This window comes from Oncorhynchus tshawytscha, unplaced genomic scaffold (assembly GCF_018296145.1).
Source record: "Oncorhynchus tshawytscha isolate Ot180627B unplaced genomic scaffold, Otsh_v2.0 Un_contig_5015_pilon_pilon, whole genome shotgun sequence".
NCBI classification, from domain to species: Eukaryota; Metazoa; Chordata; class Actinopteri; order Salmoniformes; family Salmonidae; genus Oncorhynchus; species Oncorhynchus tshawytscha.
In genome coordinates, this window is record NW_024609820.1 from 12,501 (window position 1) to 33,902 (window position 21,402).

At 44.4% G+C, this 21,402-nt stretch overlaps 1 protein-coding gene across 1 annotated transcript in view; it reads left to right on the forward strand.

The window, feature by feature from the left end:
* Nucleotides 1-21,402, forward strand: part of LOC112242349 (vacuolar protein sorting-associated protein 8 homolog) — a gene marked incomplete at its 5' end in the record, with an annotated part of 91,105 nt that overhangs the window by 12,048 nt on the left and 57,655 nt on the right. The window contains 4 exons of the mRNA XM_042318965.1: nucleotides 7,453-7,509; nucleotides 7,667-7,749; nucleotides 8,420-8,504; nucleotides 8,592-8,780. Of these exons, the coding sequence (XP_042174899.1) occupies nucleotides 7,453-7,509; nucleotides 7,667-7,749; nucleotides 8,420-8,504; nucleotides 8,592-8,780 (414 nt within the window). The remainder of the gene's footprint in view (nucleotides 1-7,452; nucleotides 7,510-7,666; nucleotides 7,750-8,419; nucleotides 8,505-8,591; nucleotides 8,781-21,402) is intronic.

The following is a 21,402-nucleotide window of genomic DNA, read 5'->3' on the forward strand; positions in this document are numbered from 1 at the left end:
TAAAGGGATAGATGTGTTCTGTGTTAAAGGGATAGATGTGTTGTGTTCTGTGTTAAAGGGATAGATGTGTTCTATGTTAAAGGGATAGATGTGTTCTGTGTTAAAGGGATAGATGTGTTCTGTGTTAAAGGGATAGATGTGTTCTGTGTTAAAGGGATAGATGTGTTCTGTGTTAAAGGGATAGATGTGTTGTGTTCTGTGTTAAAGGGATAGATGTGTTGTGTTCTATGTTAAAGGGATAGATGTGTTCTGTGTTAAAGGGATAGATGTGTTCTGTGTTAAAGGGATAGATGTGTTCTGTGTTAAAGGGATAGATGTGTTCTGTGTTAAAGGGATAGATGTGTTCTGTGTTAAAGGGATAGATGTGTTGTGTTCTGTGTTAAAGGGATAGATGTGTTCTATGTTAAAGGGGATGTGTTGTGTTCTGTGTTAAAGGGATAGATGTGTTGTGTTCTGTGTTAAAGGGATAGATGTGTTCTGTGTTAAAGGGATGTTCTGTGTTAAAGGGATAGATGTGTTGTGTTCTATGTTAAAGGGATAGATGTGTTCTGTGTTAAAGGGATAGATGTGTTGTGTTCTGTGTTAAAGGGATAGATGTGTTATGTTCTATGTTAAAGGGATAGATGTGTTATGTTAAAGGGATAGATGTGTTCTGTGTTAAAGGGATAGATGTGTTCTGTGTTAAAGGGATAGATGTGTTATGTTCTGTGTTAAAGGGATAGATGTGTTGTGTTCTATGTTAAAGGGATAGATGTGTTCTGTGTTAAAGGGATAGATGTGTTCTGTGTTAAAGGGATAGATGTGTTCTGTGTTAAAGGGATAGATGTGTTCTGTGTTAAAGGGATAGATGTGTTCTGTGTTAAAGGGATAGATGTGTTCTGTGTTAAAGGGATAGATGTGTTCTGTGTTAAAGGGATAGATGTGTTGTGTTCTGTGTTAAAGGGATAGATGTGTTCTGTGTTAAAGGGATAGATGTGTTCTGTGTTAAAGGGATAGATGTGTTCTGTGTTAAAGGGATAGATGTGTTCTGTGTTAAAGGGATAGATGTGTTCTGTGTTAAAGGGATAGATGTGTTCTGTTAAAGGGATAGATGTGTTCTGTGTTAAAGGGATAGATGTGTTCTGTGTTAAAGGGATAGATGTGTTCTGTGTTAAAGGGATAGATGTGTTCTGTGTTAAAGGGATAGATGTGTTCTGTGTTAAAGGGATAGATGTGTTATGTTCTGTGTTAAAGGGATAGATGTGTTATGTTAAAGGGATAGATGTGTTCTATGTTAAAGGGATAGATGTGTTATGTTCTGTGTTAAAGGGATAGATGTGTTATGTTAAAGGGATAGATGTGTTCTGTGTTAAAGGGATAGATGTGTTCTGTTAAAGGGATAGATGTGTTGTGTTCTGTGTTAAAGGGATAGATGTGTTCTATGTTCTGGGATAGATGTGTTCTGTGTTAAAGGGATAGATGTGTTCTGTTCTATGTTAAAGGGATAGATGTGTTGTGTTCTGTGTTAAAGGGATAGATGTGTTCTGTGTTAAAGGGATAGATGTGTTCTGTGTTAAAGGGATAGATGTGTTGTGTTCTGTGTTAAAGGGATAGATGTGATGTGTTCTGTGTTAAAGGGATAGATGTGTTCTGTGTTAAAGGGATAGATGTGTTGTGTTCTGTGTTAAAGGGATAGATGTGTTCTGTGTTAAAGGGATAGATGTGTTCTGTGTTAAAGGGATAGATGTGTTCTGTGTTAAAGGGATAGATGTGTTGTGTTCTGTGTTAAAGGGATAGATGTGTTATGTTCTGTGTTAAAGGGATAGATGTGTTGTGTTCTGTGTTAAAGGGATAGATGTGTTCTGTGTTAAAGGGATAGATGTGTTGTGTTCTGTGTTAAAGGGATAGATGTGCTATGTTAAAGGGATAGATATGCTATGTTAAAGGGATAGATGTGTTATGTTCTATGTTAAAGGGATAGATGTGTTATGTTCTGTGTTAAAGGGATAGATGTGTTCTGTGTTAAAGGGATAGATGTGCTGTGTTAAAGGGATAGATGTGTTGTGTTCTATGTTAAAGGGATAGATGTGTTCTATGTTAAAGGGATAGATGTGTTGTGTTCTGTGTTAAAGGGATAGATGTGTTCAAGGAGAACCTGGATAGATGTGTTAAAGGGATAGATGTAAAGGTTGTGTTCTGTGTTAAAGGGATAGATGTGTTGTGTTCTGTGTTAAAGGGATAGATGTGTTCTGTGTTAAAGGGATAGATGTGTTCTGTGTTAAAGGGATAGATGTGTTCTGTGTTAAAGGGATAGATGTGTTCTGTGTTAAAGGGATAGATGTGTTCTGTTCTGTGTTAAAGGGATAGATGTGTTGTGTTCTGTGTTAAAGGGATAGATGTGTGTTCTGTGTTAAAGGGATAGATGTGTTCTATGTTAAAGGGATAGATGATGTTCTATGTTAAAGGGATAAATGATAGATGTCTGTGTTAAAGGGATAGATGTGTTCTGTGTTAAAGGGATAGATGTGTTCTGTGTTAAAGGATAGATGTGTTTGTGTTCTATGTTAAAGGGATAGATGTGTTGTGTTCTATGTTAAAGGGATAGATGTGTTGTGTTCTGTGTTAAAGGGATAGATGTGTTGTGTTCTGTGTTAAAGGGATAGATGTGTTCTGTGTTAGGAGGATAGATGTGTTATGTTAAAGGGATAGATGTGTTCTGTGTTAAAGGGATAGATGTGTTCTGTGTTAAAGGGATAGATGTGTTCTGTGTTAAAGGGATAGATGTGTTGTGTTCTATGTTAAAGGGATAGATGTGTTCTGTGTTAAAGGGATAGATGTGTTCTGTGTTAAAGGGATAGATGTGTTCTGTGTTAAAGGGATAGATGTGTTGTGTTCTGTTAAAGGGATAGATGTTGTGTTCTGTGTTAAAGGGATAGATGTGTTCTGTGTTAAAGGGATAGATGTGTTCTGTGTTAAAGGGATAGATGTGTTCTGTGTTAAAGGGATAGATGTGTTCTGTGTTAAAGGGATAGATGTGTTCTGTGTTAAAGGGATAGATGTGTTCTGTGTTAAAGGGATAGATGTGTGTTCTGTGTTAAAGGGATAGATGTGTTCTGTGTTAAAGGGATAGATGTGTTCTGTGTTAAAGGGATAGATGTGTTCTGTGTTAAAGGGATAGATGTGTTCTGTGTTAAAGGGATAGATGTGTTCTGTGTTAAAGGGATAGATGTGTTCTGTGTTAAAGGGATAGATGTGTTCTGTGTTAAAGGGATAGAATGTGTTCTATGTTAAAGGGATAGATGTGTTCTGTGTTAAAGGGATAGATGTGTTCTGTGTTAAAGGGATAGATGTGTTCTGTGTTAAAGGGATAGATGTGTTCTGTGTTAAAGGGATAGATGTGTTATGTTCTGTGTTAAAGGGATAGATGTGTTCTGTGTTAAAGGGATAGATGTGTTCTGTGTTAAAGGGATAGATGTGTTATGTTCTGTGTTAAAGGGATAGATGTGTTATGTTAAAGGGATAGATGTGTTGTGTTCTGTGTTAAAGGGATAGATGTGTTCTGTGTTAAAGGGATAGATGTGTTCTGTGTTAAAGGGATAGATGTGTTCTATGTTAAAGGGATAGATGTGTTGTGTTAAAGGGATAGATGTGTTGTGTTCTATGTTAAAGGGATAGATGTGTTATGTTAAAGGGATAGATGTGTTATGTTCTGTGTTAAAGGGATAGATGTGTTCTGTGTTAAAGGGATAGATGTGTTCTGTGTTAAAGGGATAGATGTGTTCTGTGTTAAAGGGATAGATGTGTTATGTTCTGTGTTAAAGGGATAGATGTGTTATGTTCTGTGTTAAAGGGATAGATGTGTTATGTTCTGTGTTAAAGGGATAGATGTGTTCTGTGTTACAGGGATAGATGTGTTCTGTGTTACAGGGATAGATGTGTTCTGTGTTACAGGGATAGATATGTTATGTTCTGTGTTAAGGGACTTCCTTCGTCACCTCTCAGCTACAGGGTTCTACTCTGTGAATGTTCATTGGGCCTCAAGCGAGGAGTTGGCACTTAACACCTGGCTCCAAACAGCTGCTTCCAACAGGAAGAGGATAGATGTGTTTATGTACTTAGTCATTCAATACTCTCAGTATAAAGACTTCCTGTAGTGTGAATAACTGACTGGAGCCGTGTTCTATTGAAACTGGGCAGTAGGAGAACCTAGAGCTGTGTTGTTCTATTGAAACTGGGCAGTAGGAGTACCTGGAGTGGTGTTGTGTTCTATTGAATCTGGGCAGTAGGAGAACCTGGAGCTGTGTTCTATTGAAACTGGGCAGTAGGAGAACCTGGAGCCGTGTTCTATTGAAACTGGGCAGTAGGAGAACCTGGAGCAGTGTTGTGTTCTATTGAAACTGGGCAGTAGGAGAACCTGGAGCAGTGTTGTGTTCTATTGAAACTGGGCAGGGAGAACCTGGAGCAGTGTTGTGTTCTATTGAAACTGGGCAGTAGGAGAACCTGGAGCAGTGTTGTGTTCTTTTGAAACTGGGCAGTAGGAGAACCTGGAGCAGTGTTGTGTTCTATTGAAACTGGGCAGTAGGAGAACCTGGAGCAGTGTTGTGTTCTATTGAAACTGGGCAGTAGGAGAACCTGGAGCAGTGTTGTGTTCTTTGAAACTGGGCAGTAGGAGAACCTGGAGCCGTGTTCTATTGAACCTGGGCAGAAGGAGAACCTGGAGCCGTGTTCTATTGAACCTGGGCAGTAGGAGAACCTGGAGCTGTGTTGTTCTATTGAACCTGGGCAGTAGGAGAACCTGGAGCTGTGTTGTTCTATTGAACCTGGGCAGTAGGAGAACCTGGAGCCGTGTTCTATTGAACCTGGGGAGTAGGAGAACCTGGAGCCGTGTTCTATTGAAACTGGGCAGTAGGAGAACCTAGAGCTGTGTTGTTCTATTGAAACTGGGCAGTAGGAGTACCTGGAGTGGTGTTGTGTTCTATTGAATCTGGGCAGTAGGAGAACCTGGAGCTGTGTTCTATTGAACCTGGGCAGTAGGAGAACCTGGAGCAGTGTTGTGTTCTATTGAAACTGGGCAGTAGGAGAACCTGGAGCAGTGTTGTGTTCATTGAAACTGGGCAGTAGGAGAACCTGGAGCAGTGTTGGTTCTATTGAAACTGGGCAGTAGGAGAACCTGGAGCAGTGTTGTGTTCTATTGAAACTGGGCAGTAGGAGAACCTGGAGCAGTGTTGTGTTCTTTTGAAACTGGGCAGTAGGAGAACCTGGAGCAGTGTTGTGTTCTATTGAAACTGGGCAGTAGGAGAACCTGGAGCAGTGTTGTGTTCTTTTGAAACTGGGCAGTAGGAGAACCTGGAGCAGTGTTGTGTTCTATTGAAACTGGGCAGTAGGAGAACCTGGAGCAGTGTTGTGTTCTATTGAAACTGGGCAGTAGGAGAACCTGGAGCCGTGTTTGTTCTATTGAAACTGGGCAGTAGGAGAACCTGGAGTGTTGTGTTCTATTGAACTGGGCAGTAGGAGAACCTGGAGCTGTGTTGTTCTATTGAACCTGGGCAGTAGGAGAACCTGGAGCCGTGTTCTATTGAACCTGGGCAGTAGGAGAACCTGGAGCCGTGTTCTATTGAACCTGGGCAGTAGGAGAACCTGGAGCTGGTGTTCTATTGAAACTGGGCAGTAGGAGAACCTAGAGCTGTGTTGTTCTATTGAAACTGGGCAGTAGGAGAACCTGGAGTGGTGTTGTGTTCTATTGAACCTGGGCAGAAGGAGAACCTGGAGCTGTGTTCTATTGAAACTGGGCAGTATGAGAACCTGGAGCCGTGTTCTATTGAACCTGGGCAGTAGGAGAACCTGGAGCCGTGTTGTGTTCTATTGAAACTGGGCAGTAGGAGAACCTGGAGCAGTGTTGTGTTCTATTGAAACTGGGCAGTAGGAGAACCTAGAGCTGTGTTGTTCTATTGAAACTGGGCAGTAGGAGTACCTGGAGGTGTTGTGTTCTATTGAAACTGGGCAGTAGGAGAACCTGGAGCCGTGTTCTATTGAACCTGGGCAGAAGGAGAACCTGGAGCCGTGTTCTATTGAACCTGGGCAGTAGGAGAACCTGGAGCTGTGTGTTCTATTGAAACTGGGCAGTAGGAGAACCTGGAGCAGTGTTGTGTTCTATTGAAACTGGGCAGTAGGAGAACCTGGAGCCGTGTTCTATTGAACCTGGGCAGTAGGAGAACCTGGAGCCGTGTTCTATTGAACCTGGGCAGTAGGAGAACCTGGAGCCGTGTTCTATTGAAACTGGGCAGTAGGAGAACCTGGAGCAGTGTTGTGTTCTATTGAAACTGGGCAGTAGGAGAACCTGGAGCAGTGTTGTGTTCTTTGAAACTGGGCAGTAGGAGAACCTGGAGCCGTGTTCTATTGAACCTGGGCAGAAGGAGAACCTGGAGCCGTGTTCTATTGAACCTGTTCTATTGAACCTGGGCAGTAGGAGAACCTGGAGCTGTGTTGTTCTATTGAACCTGGGCAGTAGGAGAACCTGGAGCTGTGTTGTTCTATTGAACCTGGGCAGTAGGAGAACCTGGAGCCGTGTTCTATTGAACCTGGGCAGTAGGAGAACCTGGAGCCGTGTTCTATTGAACCTGGGCAGAAGGAGAACCTGGAGCGGTGTTCTATTGAAACTGGGCAGTAGGAGAACCTAGAGCTGTGTTGTTCTATTGAAACTGGGCAGTAGGAGTACCTGGAGTGGTGTTGTGTTCTATTGAATCTGGGCAGTAGGAGAACCTGGAGCTGTGTTCTATTGAAACTGGGCAGTATGAGAACCTGGAGCCGTGTTCTATTGAACCTGGGCAGTAGGAGAACCTGGAGCAGTGTTGTGTTCTATTGAAACTGGGCAGTAGGAGAACCTGGAGCAGTGTTGTGTTCTATTGAAACTGGGCAGTAGGAGAACCTGGAGCAGTGTTGTGTTCTATTGAAACTGGGCAGTAGGAGAACCTGGAGCAGTGTTGTGTTCTATTGAAACTGGGCAGTAGGAGAACCTGGAGCAGTGTTGTGTTCTTTTGAAACTGGGCAGTAGGAGAACCTGGAGCAGTGTTGTGTTCTATTGAAACTGGGCAGTAGGAGAACCTGGAGCAGTGTTGTGTTCTTTTGAAACTGGGCAGTAGGAGAACCTGGAGCAGTGTTGTGTTCTATTGAAACTGGGCAGTAGGAGAACCTGGAGCCGTATTGTGTTCTATTGAAACTGGGCAGTAGGAGAACCTGGAGCTGTGTTGTTCTATTGAAACTGGGCAGTAGGAGTACCTGGAGTGGTGTTCTATTGAAACTGGGCAGTAGGAGAACCTGGAGTGGTGTTCTATTGAAACTGGGCAGTAGGAGAACCTGGAGCTGTGTTGTGTTCTATTGAAACTGGGCAGTAGGAGAACCTGGAGCCGTGTTGTGTTCTATTGAAACTGGGCAGTAGGAGAACCTGGAGCTATGTTTTGTGTTGTTGTTCCACAGGTTCTGGAGTTCCTGTGTAGTCCAGACGACGACTCCAGACACACAGAGAGACAACAGGTAGACCACTCTGTCACTCCAAGGTTCAGGACTAAAGTCGTGCACTATTTACGGAATAGGGTGCCATTTCAGATTTGCCCCTAGGGCTCTTTTTCCAAGCGTTGCCTGTGGATTGGTCAGGTCATGTGATCCAGTGGAGGCTGTGATTGGTTCCCAGGTGCTGTTGGAGCTGCTGCAGGTGGGAGGTGTGGTCCAGTTTGATGAGGGACGACTACTGGGACTGGCTGAGAAGGCAGAGTTGTGAGTTATCCTCTTTTATCCTCTCTCTGTTTTCTCTCTGTCTCTCCCTCTGTCTCTCTCTCTATGAATATACTTGTATAGTATATATACTATATTCAACCACTAACTCCTCCCCCTCTCCCTCCCCCTCTGTCCTCCTCTCTCCCTCCCCCTCTGTCCTCCTCTCTCCCTCCCCCTCTGTCCTCCTTCTCTCCCTCCCCTCCCCCCTCTCTCTCCCCCTCCTCCTCTCTCCCTCCCCCTCTCTCCCTCCCCTCTGTCCTCCTCTCTCCCTCCCATCTGTCCCCTTCTCTCCCTCCCCTCTGTCCTCCTCTCTACCTCCCCCTCTGTCCTCCTCTCTACCTCCCCCTCTGTCCTCCTCTCTACCTCCCCCTCTGTCCTCCTCTCTACCTCCCCCTCTGTCCTCCTCTCTACCTCCCCCTCTGTCCTCCTCTCTACCTCCCCCTCTGTCCTCCTCTCTACCTCCCCCTCTGTCCTCCCTCTCCCTCCCCTCTGTCCTCCTCTCTCCCTCCCCCTCTGTCCTCCTCTCTCCCTCCCCTCTCTCTCCCCCCCCTCTCTCCCCCTCCTCCTCTCTCCCTCCCCTCTGTCCCCTCTCTCCCTCCCCCTCTCTCTCCCTCCCCCTCTCTCTCCCTCCCCCTCCTCCTCTCTCCCTCCCCCTCTGTCCTCCTCTCAGCTACCAGATCTGTGAGTTTCTGTATGAGCAGAAGCATCTGTATGATAAGATTCTGGACTGCTACCTCAGAGACCCTCTGAGAAAGGTATTGTGCAGCGTACCACCCAGTAGACAGTAGGTTCTGACCCTTGCATGGATGAAGTTCACACTGGTCTTATTGACATGTCAACAGGAAGAGATCTTCAACTACATCCACAACCTGCTGTCCATGCCTGGCTACAGCTCAGAGGAGAAACACTGTGTCTGGGACAAGGCCCTGCTGCACATTGCGGAGCTGGTGACCCTTGACCCTGCCAAGTCAGCTGACCTGGTGGCCATGCATTTCCCTGAGGAAGTACGACCCATCATCACCAGACTACAGGTCAGCTGACACGGCCCTCTAGTTTGTTCTTCACTGGTTGCCCTTTTCTTGTGGCAACAGGTCACAAATCTTGCTGCTGTGATGTCACACTGTGGTATTTCACCCAGTAGATATGGGAGTTGGATTTGTTTTCTAATTCTTTGTGGATCTGTGTAATCTGAGGAAATATGTGTCTCTAATATGGTCATAGATTTGGCAGGAGGTTAGGATGTGCAGCTCAGTTTCCACCTCATGTTGTGGGCAGTGTTGAACCTGCAGTGGTTCGTCCTTTAAAAGTTGCAGCGTACTGCGGGTTGCATGGTGCCACTGTTACTATTAATGCCAGTTAGTGATAGTTTGACCACCGGAGGGCTTGTTTGAGGAGCATTTGATAGCCTTCAATACTGGCTGTACTCGAGAAATGAAAACCTAGTATATGGGACTGATTTTAAGAAATGTTGCTTAATTAATTAGATTAATATTATGGTGTTTCTATTCCAAGGACAACAACTAAAAACCCTCAGGGTTTATGTTAGGATGGAATGGAAAATATGACGCTGTACAACGTGATGGTCGTGAGTACAGTACTGGGCTATTTAACTAGAGAATCCCTGTCGTGCGGACCGGGGTTCAATTCCCCGACGGGGAGGAAGGAGTCCTTGTAAGTAAGACTTTGACTTGCCTAATAAAGGTTACACTAAGAGCATAACATTTCTACACTCTAACTGTATAATTGTAGTCTAACCAATACTCAAATGGAGATTCAGTCAAAATATAGATCTGATAGATTTATCAGGACCAGTCCCCATGCTTGTCTCAGAGCAGCTCTAAACAGCTGAAATGGTTGTAGTTGCTTCAAATCCTATTGTTTCTAACCTCAATATGCTCTTTAAATAAATCAGACCTACACGGAACATTACTCAACACTAGTGAGACTCATGTCGCCTAAAATATGACGTGACTTTCCGCCAATAATTGCATTTAGAGGATTGGAGGATATTTCTGTAATTCAGTGATATTTATTCCCGTAGTGATTCGTTATGAATCCATAACTAAATAAACATTGGCATTTTGAAACAGTATTTTTATCATTTTATTAATGAAAGCATAAAGATGCCATTATTAGGCGGCAGGGGCGGCAGGGTAGCCTAGTGGTTAGAGCGTTGGACTAGTAACCGCAAGGTTGCAAGTTCAAACCCCTGAGCTGACAAGGTACAAATCTGTCTCTGCCCCTTAACCCACTGTTCCTAGGCCGTCATTGAAAATAAGAATTTGTTCATAACTGACTTGCCTGGTTAAGTAAAGGTTTAAAAAAATATATATTTAAAAAAAAAATGTTTTAGTTTCAAGGTGCAGACTGGCGCTAAGAACAGAACAGCGCGAACCTTTCCCTCGTCAGCACCATTATTAGTGCAATGCACTTCGTGTTGCCAGTGTAGCGGGGGGTCCATGGGCTAGGTCAGTCTTCTGTGCGCGGCTCTGCAGCCCATCCCGTGCCCCCTGCCCTCTTGCCTTGAACCTTGTGAGCTTTCAGTAGATACAGCTGGAGAACTGCAAGGTAATCTCATTGTGAGCCACTCGGGAGCCATGACCAATATGACCAATATATATTGTCCTGCTAATAACAGGGTTCATAATATATCTGAGAGAATATCCAACGGGCTTTTATATCATTCTAAATTAATAATAATAATAATAATAATAATAATAATCATTGCTTTGTATAAAAAAATTATATTTTGGAGATTATTTCATTCTCAAATAACGTAAAATGAGCGAGGGAAAACGTCAAGGCCCGGCACGGGTATTGAACCAGCATCTGTAGCAACACAGTTTACACTGCTATGCAGTGTCTCAGACCGCTGTGCCACTCAGACCGCTGTGCCACTCAGACCGCTGTGCCACTCAGACCGCTGTGCCACTCAGGCCGCTGTACAACGTGACCGGTCTGGAGTGGCTCCTACACTACTCCTGTCTGAGCTAAATCATCCTAACAAAATAAAATAACAAAAACCTTAGTGAAACAACAGTTTTAGTGAGTCATACTGAAGTCGTACACAATTATCAGTTTCTATGTAGGTTTATGTCGCCCATTCATTGTCAGTTAGAGACACAGTAGGACCCAGAAGCATAATCGGTGCTCTAACGCCCCTTGTGGTGGTCTGGAGAAATGAAGTGGTGACGCAGGGTACTGTACTAGACCACACATTACCTCTAAGTCCTCAGCATAATCACACAACTTTTAGTGGTTCAGCCACTGTAGCCTGTCTTCTCTTGAGAGCCAGGTCTGCCTACGGCGACCTTTCTCAATAGCAAGGCTATGTTCACAGGCTATGTTCACTGAGCAAGGCTATGTTCACTGAGCAAGGCTATGTTCACTGAGTCTGTACATAGTCAAAGCTTTAAGTTTGGGTTCGTCTTTTTGTTTTCTCATGATTTGGTTGGGTCTCTGTCTCTCTCTCTCTCTCTCTTCCTCTTTCTCTCCATATCTCTCCCTCTCTCTCTTTCGGTCTCTCTTTGTCTCTCTCTCTTTTAGTCTCTGTCAGTCTGTGTCTCTCTCTATCTCTGTCTCTCTTTTTCTCTCTTCCGACAAACACACACAGAGTCCCGCCACTGTCTGAATCAGCCATGTAATTGCCTGGCTGTTATCGCCGTAGGAACGGGAGATAAGTGCTAATTGAAAATCTGGATTAGCACTGAGTCGTTTACTTTCTGAGAGAACACTGCTGTGTGTGTGTGTGTGTGTGTGTCTCTGTGTGTGTGTGTGTGTGTGTCTCTGTGTGTCTCTGTGTGTGTGTGTGTGTGTGTGTGTGTGTCTGTGTGTGTGTGTCTCTGTGTGTGTGTGTGTGTGTGTGTGTCTGTTCATTTCATGTCTCTGATTCTGTTGTGTATAGAGTGGAGGGCGTTTCCAGGAAAATCTGACAATGGAAGAAAAGAAACACCTTTGTGAGGTGTTGTTATGGACCATGTAGGTGTTGTTATGGACCATGTAGGTGTTGTTATGGACCATGTAGGTGTTGTTATGGACCATGTAGGGCTCTAAATGGACCACAGGTGTAGGTTGTTATGGACCAATGTAGGTGTTGTTAGACAGGGTGTTGTTACCAGGTGTTGTTATGGACCATGTAGGTGTTGTTATGGACCATGTAGGGCTCCAAACTGCACACACAGGTGTAGGTGTATCTATGGTTGCTGTAGAAGGTGTTGTTATGGACCATGTAGGGCTCCAAACTGCACACACAGGTGTAGGTGTATCTAATGGGTTGCTGTAAAGGTGTTGTTATGGACCATGTAGGGCTCCAAACTGCACACACAGGTGTAGGTGTATCTAATGGGTTGCTGTAGAAGGTGTTGTTATGGACCATGTAGGGCTGCCAACATTTCACTTCATAAGAATCACAATAATCTATGGCATTTAGCATTTTATCCACAGTGACTTACAGGCATGAACTCTTGTTCTCACTCTGTCTCTCACTCTGTCTCTCACTCTGGCTCTCTCAATTCAATTTAAATTCAAATGGCTTTATTGACATGGACAACATACACTACCATTCAACAGTTTGGGGTCACTTAGAAATGTCCTTGTTTTTGAAAGAAAAGCAAATTTTTTTGGTCGATTTAAAATAACATCAAATTGATCAGAAGTGTAGACATTGTTAATGTTGTAAATGACTATTGTAACTGGAAATGGCTGATTTTTGAAAATGGAATATCTACATATCAGCAATCAGAATATCCAATCAGAATATCCATTATCAGCAACCATCACTCCTGTGTTCCAATGCCAAGTTGTGTTAGCTAAGCCAAGTTTATAATTTTAAAATGCTAATTGATCATTTGAAAACCCTTTTGCAATTATGTTAGCACAGCTGAAAACTGTTGTGCTGATTTAAAGAAGGAATAAAACTGGCCTTTAGACTTTAGGTTCGATTACAGGCTCAAAATGGTCAGAAACAAAGAACTTTCTTCTGAAACTCGTCAGTCTATTCTTGTTCTGAGAAATGAAGGCTATTCCATGCGAGAAATTGGCAAGAAACTGAAGATCTCGTACAACGCTGTGTACTACTCCCTTCACAGAACAGCGTAAACTTTCTCTAACCAGAATAGGAGGAGTGGGAGGCCCCGGTGCACAACTGAGCAAGAGGACAAGTACATTTGTGTCTAGTTGTAGAAACGGACACCTCACAAGTCCTCAACTGGCATCTTCATTAAACAATACCCGCAAAACACCAGTCTCAACGTCAACAGTGAAGAGGCAACTCTGAGATGCTGGCCTTCTAGGCAGAGTGTCAAAGAAAAAGCCATATCTCAGACTCACCAATAAAAAGGAAAGGTTAAGATGGGCAAAATAACACAGACACTGGACAGAGGAACTCTGCCTAGAAGGCCAGCATCCCTGAGTCGCCTCTTCACTGTTAATGTTGAGAGTGAGTACTATTTAATGAAGCTGCCATTGGAGGACTTAAGAGGTGTCTGTTTCTCAAACTAGACACACGAATGTACTTGTCCTCTTCTTCAGTTGTGCACCGGGGCCTCCCACTCCTCTTTCTATTCTGGTTAGAGACAGTTTGCTCTGTCTTTTAAAATGATAAACTTGGATTAGCTAACAATACGTGCCATTGGAACACAAGAGTGATGGTTGCTGATACTGGGCCTCTGTACGCCTATGTAGATATTCCATTAAATATCTGCCGTTTCCAGCTACAATAGTCATTTACAACGTTAACAATGTCCACACTGTATTTCTGATCAATTTGATGTTAAAAAAATGTGCTTTTCTTTCAAAACATTTCTAAGTGACACCAAACGTTTCAATGGTTTTATATGTTTGCTAAAGCAAGTGAAATAGATAATAAACAAAAGTGATTTTATTTTAATTAACAGTAAACATTACACTCACAAAAGGAATAGAGACTTTTCAAATGTCATTATTTTTTGTATATACACAGTGTTGTAACGATGTGCAAATAGTTAAAAGTACAAAGGGAGAAATAAATAAACATAAATATGGGTTGTATTTACAATGGTGTTTGTTCTTCACTGGTTGACCTTTTCTCGTGGCAACAGGTCACACATCTTGCTGCTGTGATGTCACACTGTGGTATTTCACCCAATAGATATGGGAGCTTATCAAAATTGGATTTGTTTTGAAATTCTTTGTGGGTCTGTAATCTGCTGGAAATATGTGTCTCTAATATGGTCATACATTTGGCAGGAGGTTAGGAAGTGCAGCTCAATTTCCACCTCATTTTGTGGGCAGTGTGCACATAGCCCGTCTTCTCTTGAGAACCAGGTCTGCCTACGGCGGCCTTTCTCAATAGCAGGGCTATGCTCACTGAGTTTGTACATAGTTAAAGATTTCCTTCATTTTGGGTCAGTCACAGTGATCAGGTATTCTGCTCTGTTTTTTTTGTTAATTCTTTCCAATGTGTTTGGGAATCGCTTCCTTTCAGGCGGTTGTAGAATTGAATGGCTCTTTTCTGGATTTTGATAGTTAATTGGTATCAGCCTTATTCTGCTCTGCATTATTTGGTGTTTTTCGTTGTACACAGAGGATATTTTTGCAGAGTTCTGCATACAGACTCAATTTGGTTTTTGTGACGTCTTGGTTGGCCCAGACATTTTTTATTTCACCTTTATTTAACCAGGTAGGCTAGTTGAGAACACCTTTATTTAACCAGGTAGGCTAGTTGAGAACACCTTTATTTAACCAGGTAGGCTAGTTGAGAACACCTTTATTTAACCAGGTAGGCTAGTTGAGAACACCTTTATTTAACCAGGTAGGCTAGTTGAGAACACCTTTATTTAACCAGGTAGGCTAGTTGAGAACACCTTTATTTAACCAGGTAGGCTAGTTGAGAACACCTTTATTTAACCAGGTAGGCTAGTTGAGAACACCTTTATTTAACCAGGTAGGCTAGTTGAGAACACCTTTATTTAACCAGGTAGGCTAGTTGAGAACACCTTTATTTAACCAGGTAGGCTAGTTGAGAACACCTTTATTTAACCTCTTGCTCCTACTTGAGACGCAGACGTCCCATCTAGACATCAGGAAATGCAAATGTGCTACGCTACATGCTAATAGCACTCGTTAAAACTCAAACGTTCATTAAAATACACATGCAGGGTATCAAATTAAAGCTACACTCGTTGTGAATCCAGGCCACAAGTCAGATTTTTAAAATGCTTTTCGGCGAAAGCATGAGAAGCTATTATCTGATAGCATGTAACACCCCAAAAGACCCACAGGGGACGTAAACAAAATAATTAGCATAGTCGGCGCTACACAAAACGCACAAATAAAATATAAAACATTCATTACCTTTGACCATCTTCTTTGTTGGCACTCCTTGATGTCCCATAATCAATATTGGGTCTTTTTTTTCGCTTAAATCGGTCCATATATAGCCTAGATATCGATCTATAAAGACTGTGTGATAAACGGAAAAATAGCGTTTCATAACGTAACGTCATTTTTTAAAAGTAAAAAAGTCGACGATAAACTTTCACAAAACACTTCGAAATACTTTTGTAATGCAACTTTAGGTATTAGTACACATTAATAAGCGATAAAATTCATCAGGAGGCGATGTAAATTCTATAGGTGGTCGTCTGGAAAAAATGCCCAGAAAAACTCAACCAATACATCCTGTTGGAGGCCGGAGGGAATCGGTTCCCTTGGGTCGGTTCGACCAAGAATCAAATCCGAAGCAAATGAGAAGACTCTAGACATCCTGTGGAAGCTGTAGGTACTGCAACCTCGGCCTCATTTAATACGGTTCACCTTTAACAATTCCTGGAAGTGGCGCATGGATATTTTTTTCCATTTTCAGTGATCAGATTTTCCTGCGCTTTTCGATGAAACAGACGCTCTGTTATAGTCACAGCCGTGATTTAACCAGTTTTAGAAACGTCAGAGTGTTTTCTATCCACACATACTAATCATATGCATATACTATATTCCTGACCTGAGTAGCAGGGCGCTGAAATGTTGCGCGATTTTTAACAGAATGTTCGAAAAAGTAGGGGGTAGGAGCAAGAGGTTTTAACCAGGTAGGCTAGTTGAGAACACCTTTATTTAACCAGGTAGGCTAGTTGAGAACACCTTTATTTAACCAGGTAGGCTAGTTGAGAACACCTTTATTTAACCAGGTAGGCTAGTTGAGAACACCTTTATTTAACCAGGTAGGCTAGTTGAGAACAAGTTCTCATTTGCAACTGCGACCTGGCCAAGATAAAGCATAGCAGTCTGAACAGACAACACAGAGTTACACATGGAGTAAACAATAAACAAGTCAATAACACAGTCGAAAAAAATAGTCTATATACATTGTGTGCAAAAGGCATGAGGAGGTAGGCAAATAATTACAATTTAGCAGATTAACACTGGAGTGATAAATGATCAAATGGTAATGTGCAGGTAGAGATACTGGTGTGCAAAAGAGCAGAAAAGTAAATAAATAAAAACAGTATGGGAATGAGGTAGGTAAATTGGGTGGGCTATTTACCGATGGACTATGTACAGCTGCAGCGATCGGTTAGCTGCTCAGATAGCAGATGTTTGAAGTTGGTGAGGGAGATAAGTCTCCAACTTCAGCGATTTTTGCAATTTGTTCCAGTCACAGGCAGCAGAGACCTCTCAACCATGAAGGGCGATGGGTTCTATAACTGAAGTTTAGCCAGATCCTGATATGTATGTCACATGTTCTGTTCCTTTTGATGACGTAGAAGACCCTTCTGGCCTTGTCTCTCAGATCGTTCACAGCTTTGTGGAAGTGACCTGAGGTCCTGATGTTTAGGCCAGGGTATGTATAGTTTCCTGTGTGCTCCAGGGAAACGGTGTCTAGATGGAATTTGTATTCGTGGTCCTGGTGACTGGACCTTTTTTGGAACACCATTGTTTTTGTCTTACTGAGATTTACTGTCAGGGCCCAGGTCTGGCAGAATCTGTGCAGAATAAGGTGCTGCTGTAGGCCCTCCTTGATTGGTGACAGAAGCACCAGATCATCAACAAACAGTAGACATTTGACTTCAGATTCTAGTAGGGTGAGGCCGGGTGCTGCAGACTGTTCTAGTTCCCTCGCCAATTCTTTGATGTATATGTTGAAGAGGGTGGGGCTTAGGCTGCATCCCTGTCTCACCCCACAGCCTTGTGGAAAGAAATGTGTGTGTTTTTTACCAATTTTAACCGCACACTTGTTGTTTGTAATGTCGTATGTTTTCCCCCAACACCACTTTCCATCACTTTGTATAGCAGACTCTCATGCCAAATTGAGCCAAAAGCTTTCTTGAAATCAACAAAGCATGAGAAGACTTTGCCTTTGTTTTGGTTTGTTTGTTTGTCAATTAGGGTGTGCAGGGTGAATACATGGTCTGTTGTACGGTAATTAGGTAAGAAGCCAATTTGACATTTACTCAGTACATTGTTTTCACTGAGGAAATGTACGAGTCTGCTGTTAATGATAATGCGGAGGATTTTCCCAAGGTTGCTGTTGACACATATCACACGGTAGTTATTGGGGTCAAATTTGTCTCCACTTCTGTGGATCGGGGTGATCAGTCCTTGGTTCCAGATTTTGGAGAAGATGCCAGAGCTAAGGATGATGTTAAAGAGTATAAGTATAGCCAATTGGAATTGTGGGTCTGTATATTTTATCATTTCATTTAGGATACCATCAACCCCACAGGCCTTTTTGGGTTGGAGGGCTTGTATTTTGTCCTGTAGTTCATTCAATGTAATTGGAGAATCCAGTGTGTTCTGGTAGTATTTAAAATCAAATCAAATCAAATCCAATTTTATTTGTCACATACACATGGTTAGCAGATGTTAATGCGAGTGTAGCGAAATGCTTGTGCTTCTAGTTCCGACAATGCAGTAATAACGAACAAGTAATCTAACTAACAATTCCAAAAAAAAAAAAAAAAAAAAAAAACTACTGTCTTATACACAGTGTAAGGGGATAAAGAATATGTACATAAGGATATATGAATGAGTGATGGTACAGAGCAGCATAGGCAAGATACAGTAGATGATATCGAGTACAGTATATACATATGAGATGAGTATGTAAACCAAGTGGCATAGTTAAAGTGGCTAGTGATACATGTATTACATAAGGATGCAGTCGATGATATAGAGCACAGTATCTACGTATGCATATGAGATGAATAATGTAGGGTAAGCAACACTATATAAGGTAGCATTGTTTAAAGTGGCTAGTGATATATTTACATCATTTCCCATCAATTCCCATGATTAAAGTGGCTGGAGTAGAGTCAGTGTCATTGACAGTGTGTTGGCAGTAGCCACTCAATGTTAGTGGTGGCTGTTTAACAGTCTGATGGCCTTGAGATAGAAGCTGTTTTTCAGTCTCTCGGTCCCAGCTTTGATGCACCTGTACTGACCTCGCCTTCTGGATGACAGCGGGGTGAACAGGCAGTGGCTCGGGTGGTTGATGTCCTTGATGATCTTTATGGCCTTCCTGTAGCATCGGGTGGTGTAGGTGTCCTGGAGGGCAGGTAGTTTGCCCCCGGTGATGCGTTGTGCAGACCTCACTACCCTCTGGAGAGCCTTACGGTTGAGGGCGGTGCAGTTGCCATACCAGGCGGTGATACAGCCCGCCAGGATGCTCTCGATTGTGCATCTGTAGAAGTTTGTGAGTGCTTTTGGTGACAAGCCGAATTTCTTCAGCCTCCTGAGGTTGAAGAGGCGCTGCTGCGCCTTCCTCACGATGCTGTCTGTGTGAGTGGACCAATTCAGTTTGTCTGTGATGTGTATGCCGAGGAACTTAAAACTTGCTACCCTCTCCACTACTGTTCCATCGATGTGGATAGGGGGTGTTCCCTCTGCTGTTTCCTGAAGTCCACAATCATCTCCTTAGTTTTGTTGACGTTGAGTGTGAGGTTATTTTCCTGACACCACACTCCGAGGGCCCTCACCTCCTCCCTGTAGGCCGTCTCGTCGTTGTTGGTAATCAAGCCTACCACTGTTGTGTCGTCCGCAAACTTGATGATTGAGTTGGAGGCGTGCGTGGCCACGCAGTCGTGGGTGAACAGGGAGTACAGGAGAGGGCTCAGAACGCACCCTTGTGGGGCCCCAGTGTTGAGGATCAGCGGGGAGGAGATGTTGTTGCCTACCCTCACCACCTGGGGGCGGCCCGTCAGGAAGTCCAGTACCCAGTTGCACAGGGCGGGGTCGAGACCCAGGGTCTCGAGCTTGATGACGAGCTTGGAGGGTACTATGGTGTTGAATGCCGAGCTGTAGTCGATGAACAGCATTCTCACATAGGTATTCCTCTTGTCCAGATGGGTTAGGGCAGTGTGCAATGTGGTTGAGATTGCATCGTCTGTGGACCTATTTGGGCGGTAAGCAAATTGGAGTGGGTCAAGGGTGTCAGGTAGGGTGGAGGTGATATGGTCCTTGACTAGTCTCTCAAAGCACTTCATGATGACGGATGTGAGTGCTACGGGCGGTAGTCGTTTAGCTCAGTTACCTTAGCTTTCTTGGGAACAGGAACAATGGTGGCCCTCTTGAAGCATGTGGGAACAGCAGACTGGTGTAGGGATTGGTTGAATATGTCCGTAAACACACCGGCCAGCTGGTCTGCGCATGCTCTGAGGGCGCGGCTGGGGATGCCGTCTGGGCCTGCAGCCTTGCGAGGGTTAACACGTTTAAATGTCTTACTCACTTCGGCTGCAGTGAAGGAGAGACCGCATGTTTTCGTTGCAGGCCGTGTCAGTGGCACTGTATTGTCCTCAAAGCGGGCAAAAAGTTATTTAGTCTGCCTGGGAGCAAGACATCCTGGTCCGTGACTGGGCTGGGTTTCTTCCTGTAGTCCGTGATTGACTGTAGACCCTGCCACATGCCTCTTGTGTCTGAGCCGTTGAATTGAGATTCTACTTTGTCTCTGTACTGGCGCTTAGCTTGTTTGATAGCCTTGCGGAGGGAATAGCTGCACTGTTTGTATTCAGTCATGTTACCAGACACCTTGCCCTGATTAAAAGCAGTTGATTCTAAGTTGATTCTAAGATTTGTATTTGATCATGTATATTTTATTGCTGTTGCTCCTTTGGCTTTGATGCCTCATGATTGGGTATTGCTCTGTTCAAGTAGACTGATTTTGCTGTGGTCTGATAGAGTTGTCAGTGGGCTGACTGTGAACGCTCTGAGAGACTCTGGGTTGAGGTCAGGGGGCTGACTGTGAACGCTCTGAGAGACTCTGGGTTGAGGTCAGTGGGCTGACTGTGAACGCTCTGAGAGACTCTGGGTTGAGGTCAGTGGGCTGACTGTGAACGCTCTGAGAGACTCTGGGTTGAGGTCAGTGGGCTGACTGTGAACGCTCTGAGAGACTCTGGGTTGAGGTCAGGGGGCTGACTGTGGTGTGAACGCTCTGAGAGACTCTGGGTTGAGGTCAGTGGGCTGACTGTGGTGTGAACGCTCTGAGAGACTCTGGGTTGAGGTCAGTGGGCTGACTGAACGCTCTGAGAGACTCTGGGTTGAGGTCAGGGGGCTGACTGTGAACGCTCTGAGAGACTCTGGGTTGAGGTCAGGGGCTGACTGTGAACGCTCTGAGAGACTCTGGGTTGAGGTCAGTGGGCTGACTGTGAACGCTCTGAGAGACTCTGGGTTGAGGTCAGGGGGCTGACTGTGGTGTGAACGCTCTGAGAGACTCTGGGTTGAGGTCAGGGGGCTGACTGTGGTGTGAACGCTCTGAGAGACTCTGGGTTGAGGTCAGGGGGCTGACTGTGAACGCTCTGAGAGACTCTGGGTTGAGGTCAGGGGGCTGACTGTGAACGCTCTGAGAGACTCTGGGTTGGGTCAGTGGGCTGACTGTGAACGCTCTGAGAGACTCTGGGTTGAGGTCAGTGGGCTGACTGTGAACGCTCTGAGAGACTCTGGGTTGAGGTCAGTGGGCTGACTGTGAACGCTCTGAGAGACTCTGGGTTGAGGTCAGTGGGCTGACTGTGAACGCTCTGAGAGACTCTGGGTTGAGGTCAGTGGGCTGACTGTGAACGCTCTGAGAGACTCTGGGTTGAGGTCAGTGGGCTGACTGAACGCTCTGAGAGACTCTGGGTTGAGGTCAGGGGGCTGACTGTGAACGCTCTGAGAGACTCTGGGTTGAGGTCAGGGGGCTGACTGTGAACGCTCTGAGAGACTCTGGGTTGAGGTCAGTGGGCTGACTGAACGCTCTGAGAGACTCTGGGTTGAGGTCAGTGGGCTGACTGTGAACGCTCTGAGAGACTCTGGGTTGAGGTCAGTGGGCTGACTGTGAACGCTCTGAGAGACTCTGGGTTGAGGTCAGCTGACTGTGAACGCTCTGAGAGACTCTGGGTTGAGGTCAGGGGGCTGACTGTGAACGCTCTGAGAGACTCTGGGTTGAGGTCAGTGGGCTGACTGTGAACGCTCTGAGAGACTCTGGGTTGAGGTCAGTGGGCTGACTGTGAACGCTCTGAGAGACTCTGGGTTGAGGTCAGTGGGCTGACTGAACGCTCTGAGAGACTCTGGGTTGAGGTCAGTGGGCTGACTGTGAACGCTCTGAGAGACTCTGTCAGCTGACTGTGACGCTCTGAGGACTCTGGGTTGAGGGCTGACTGTGAACGCTCTGAGAGACTCTGGGTTGAGGTCAGGGGCTGACTGTGAACG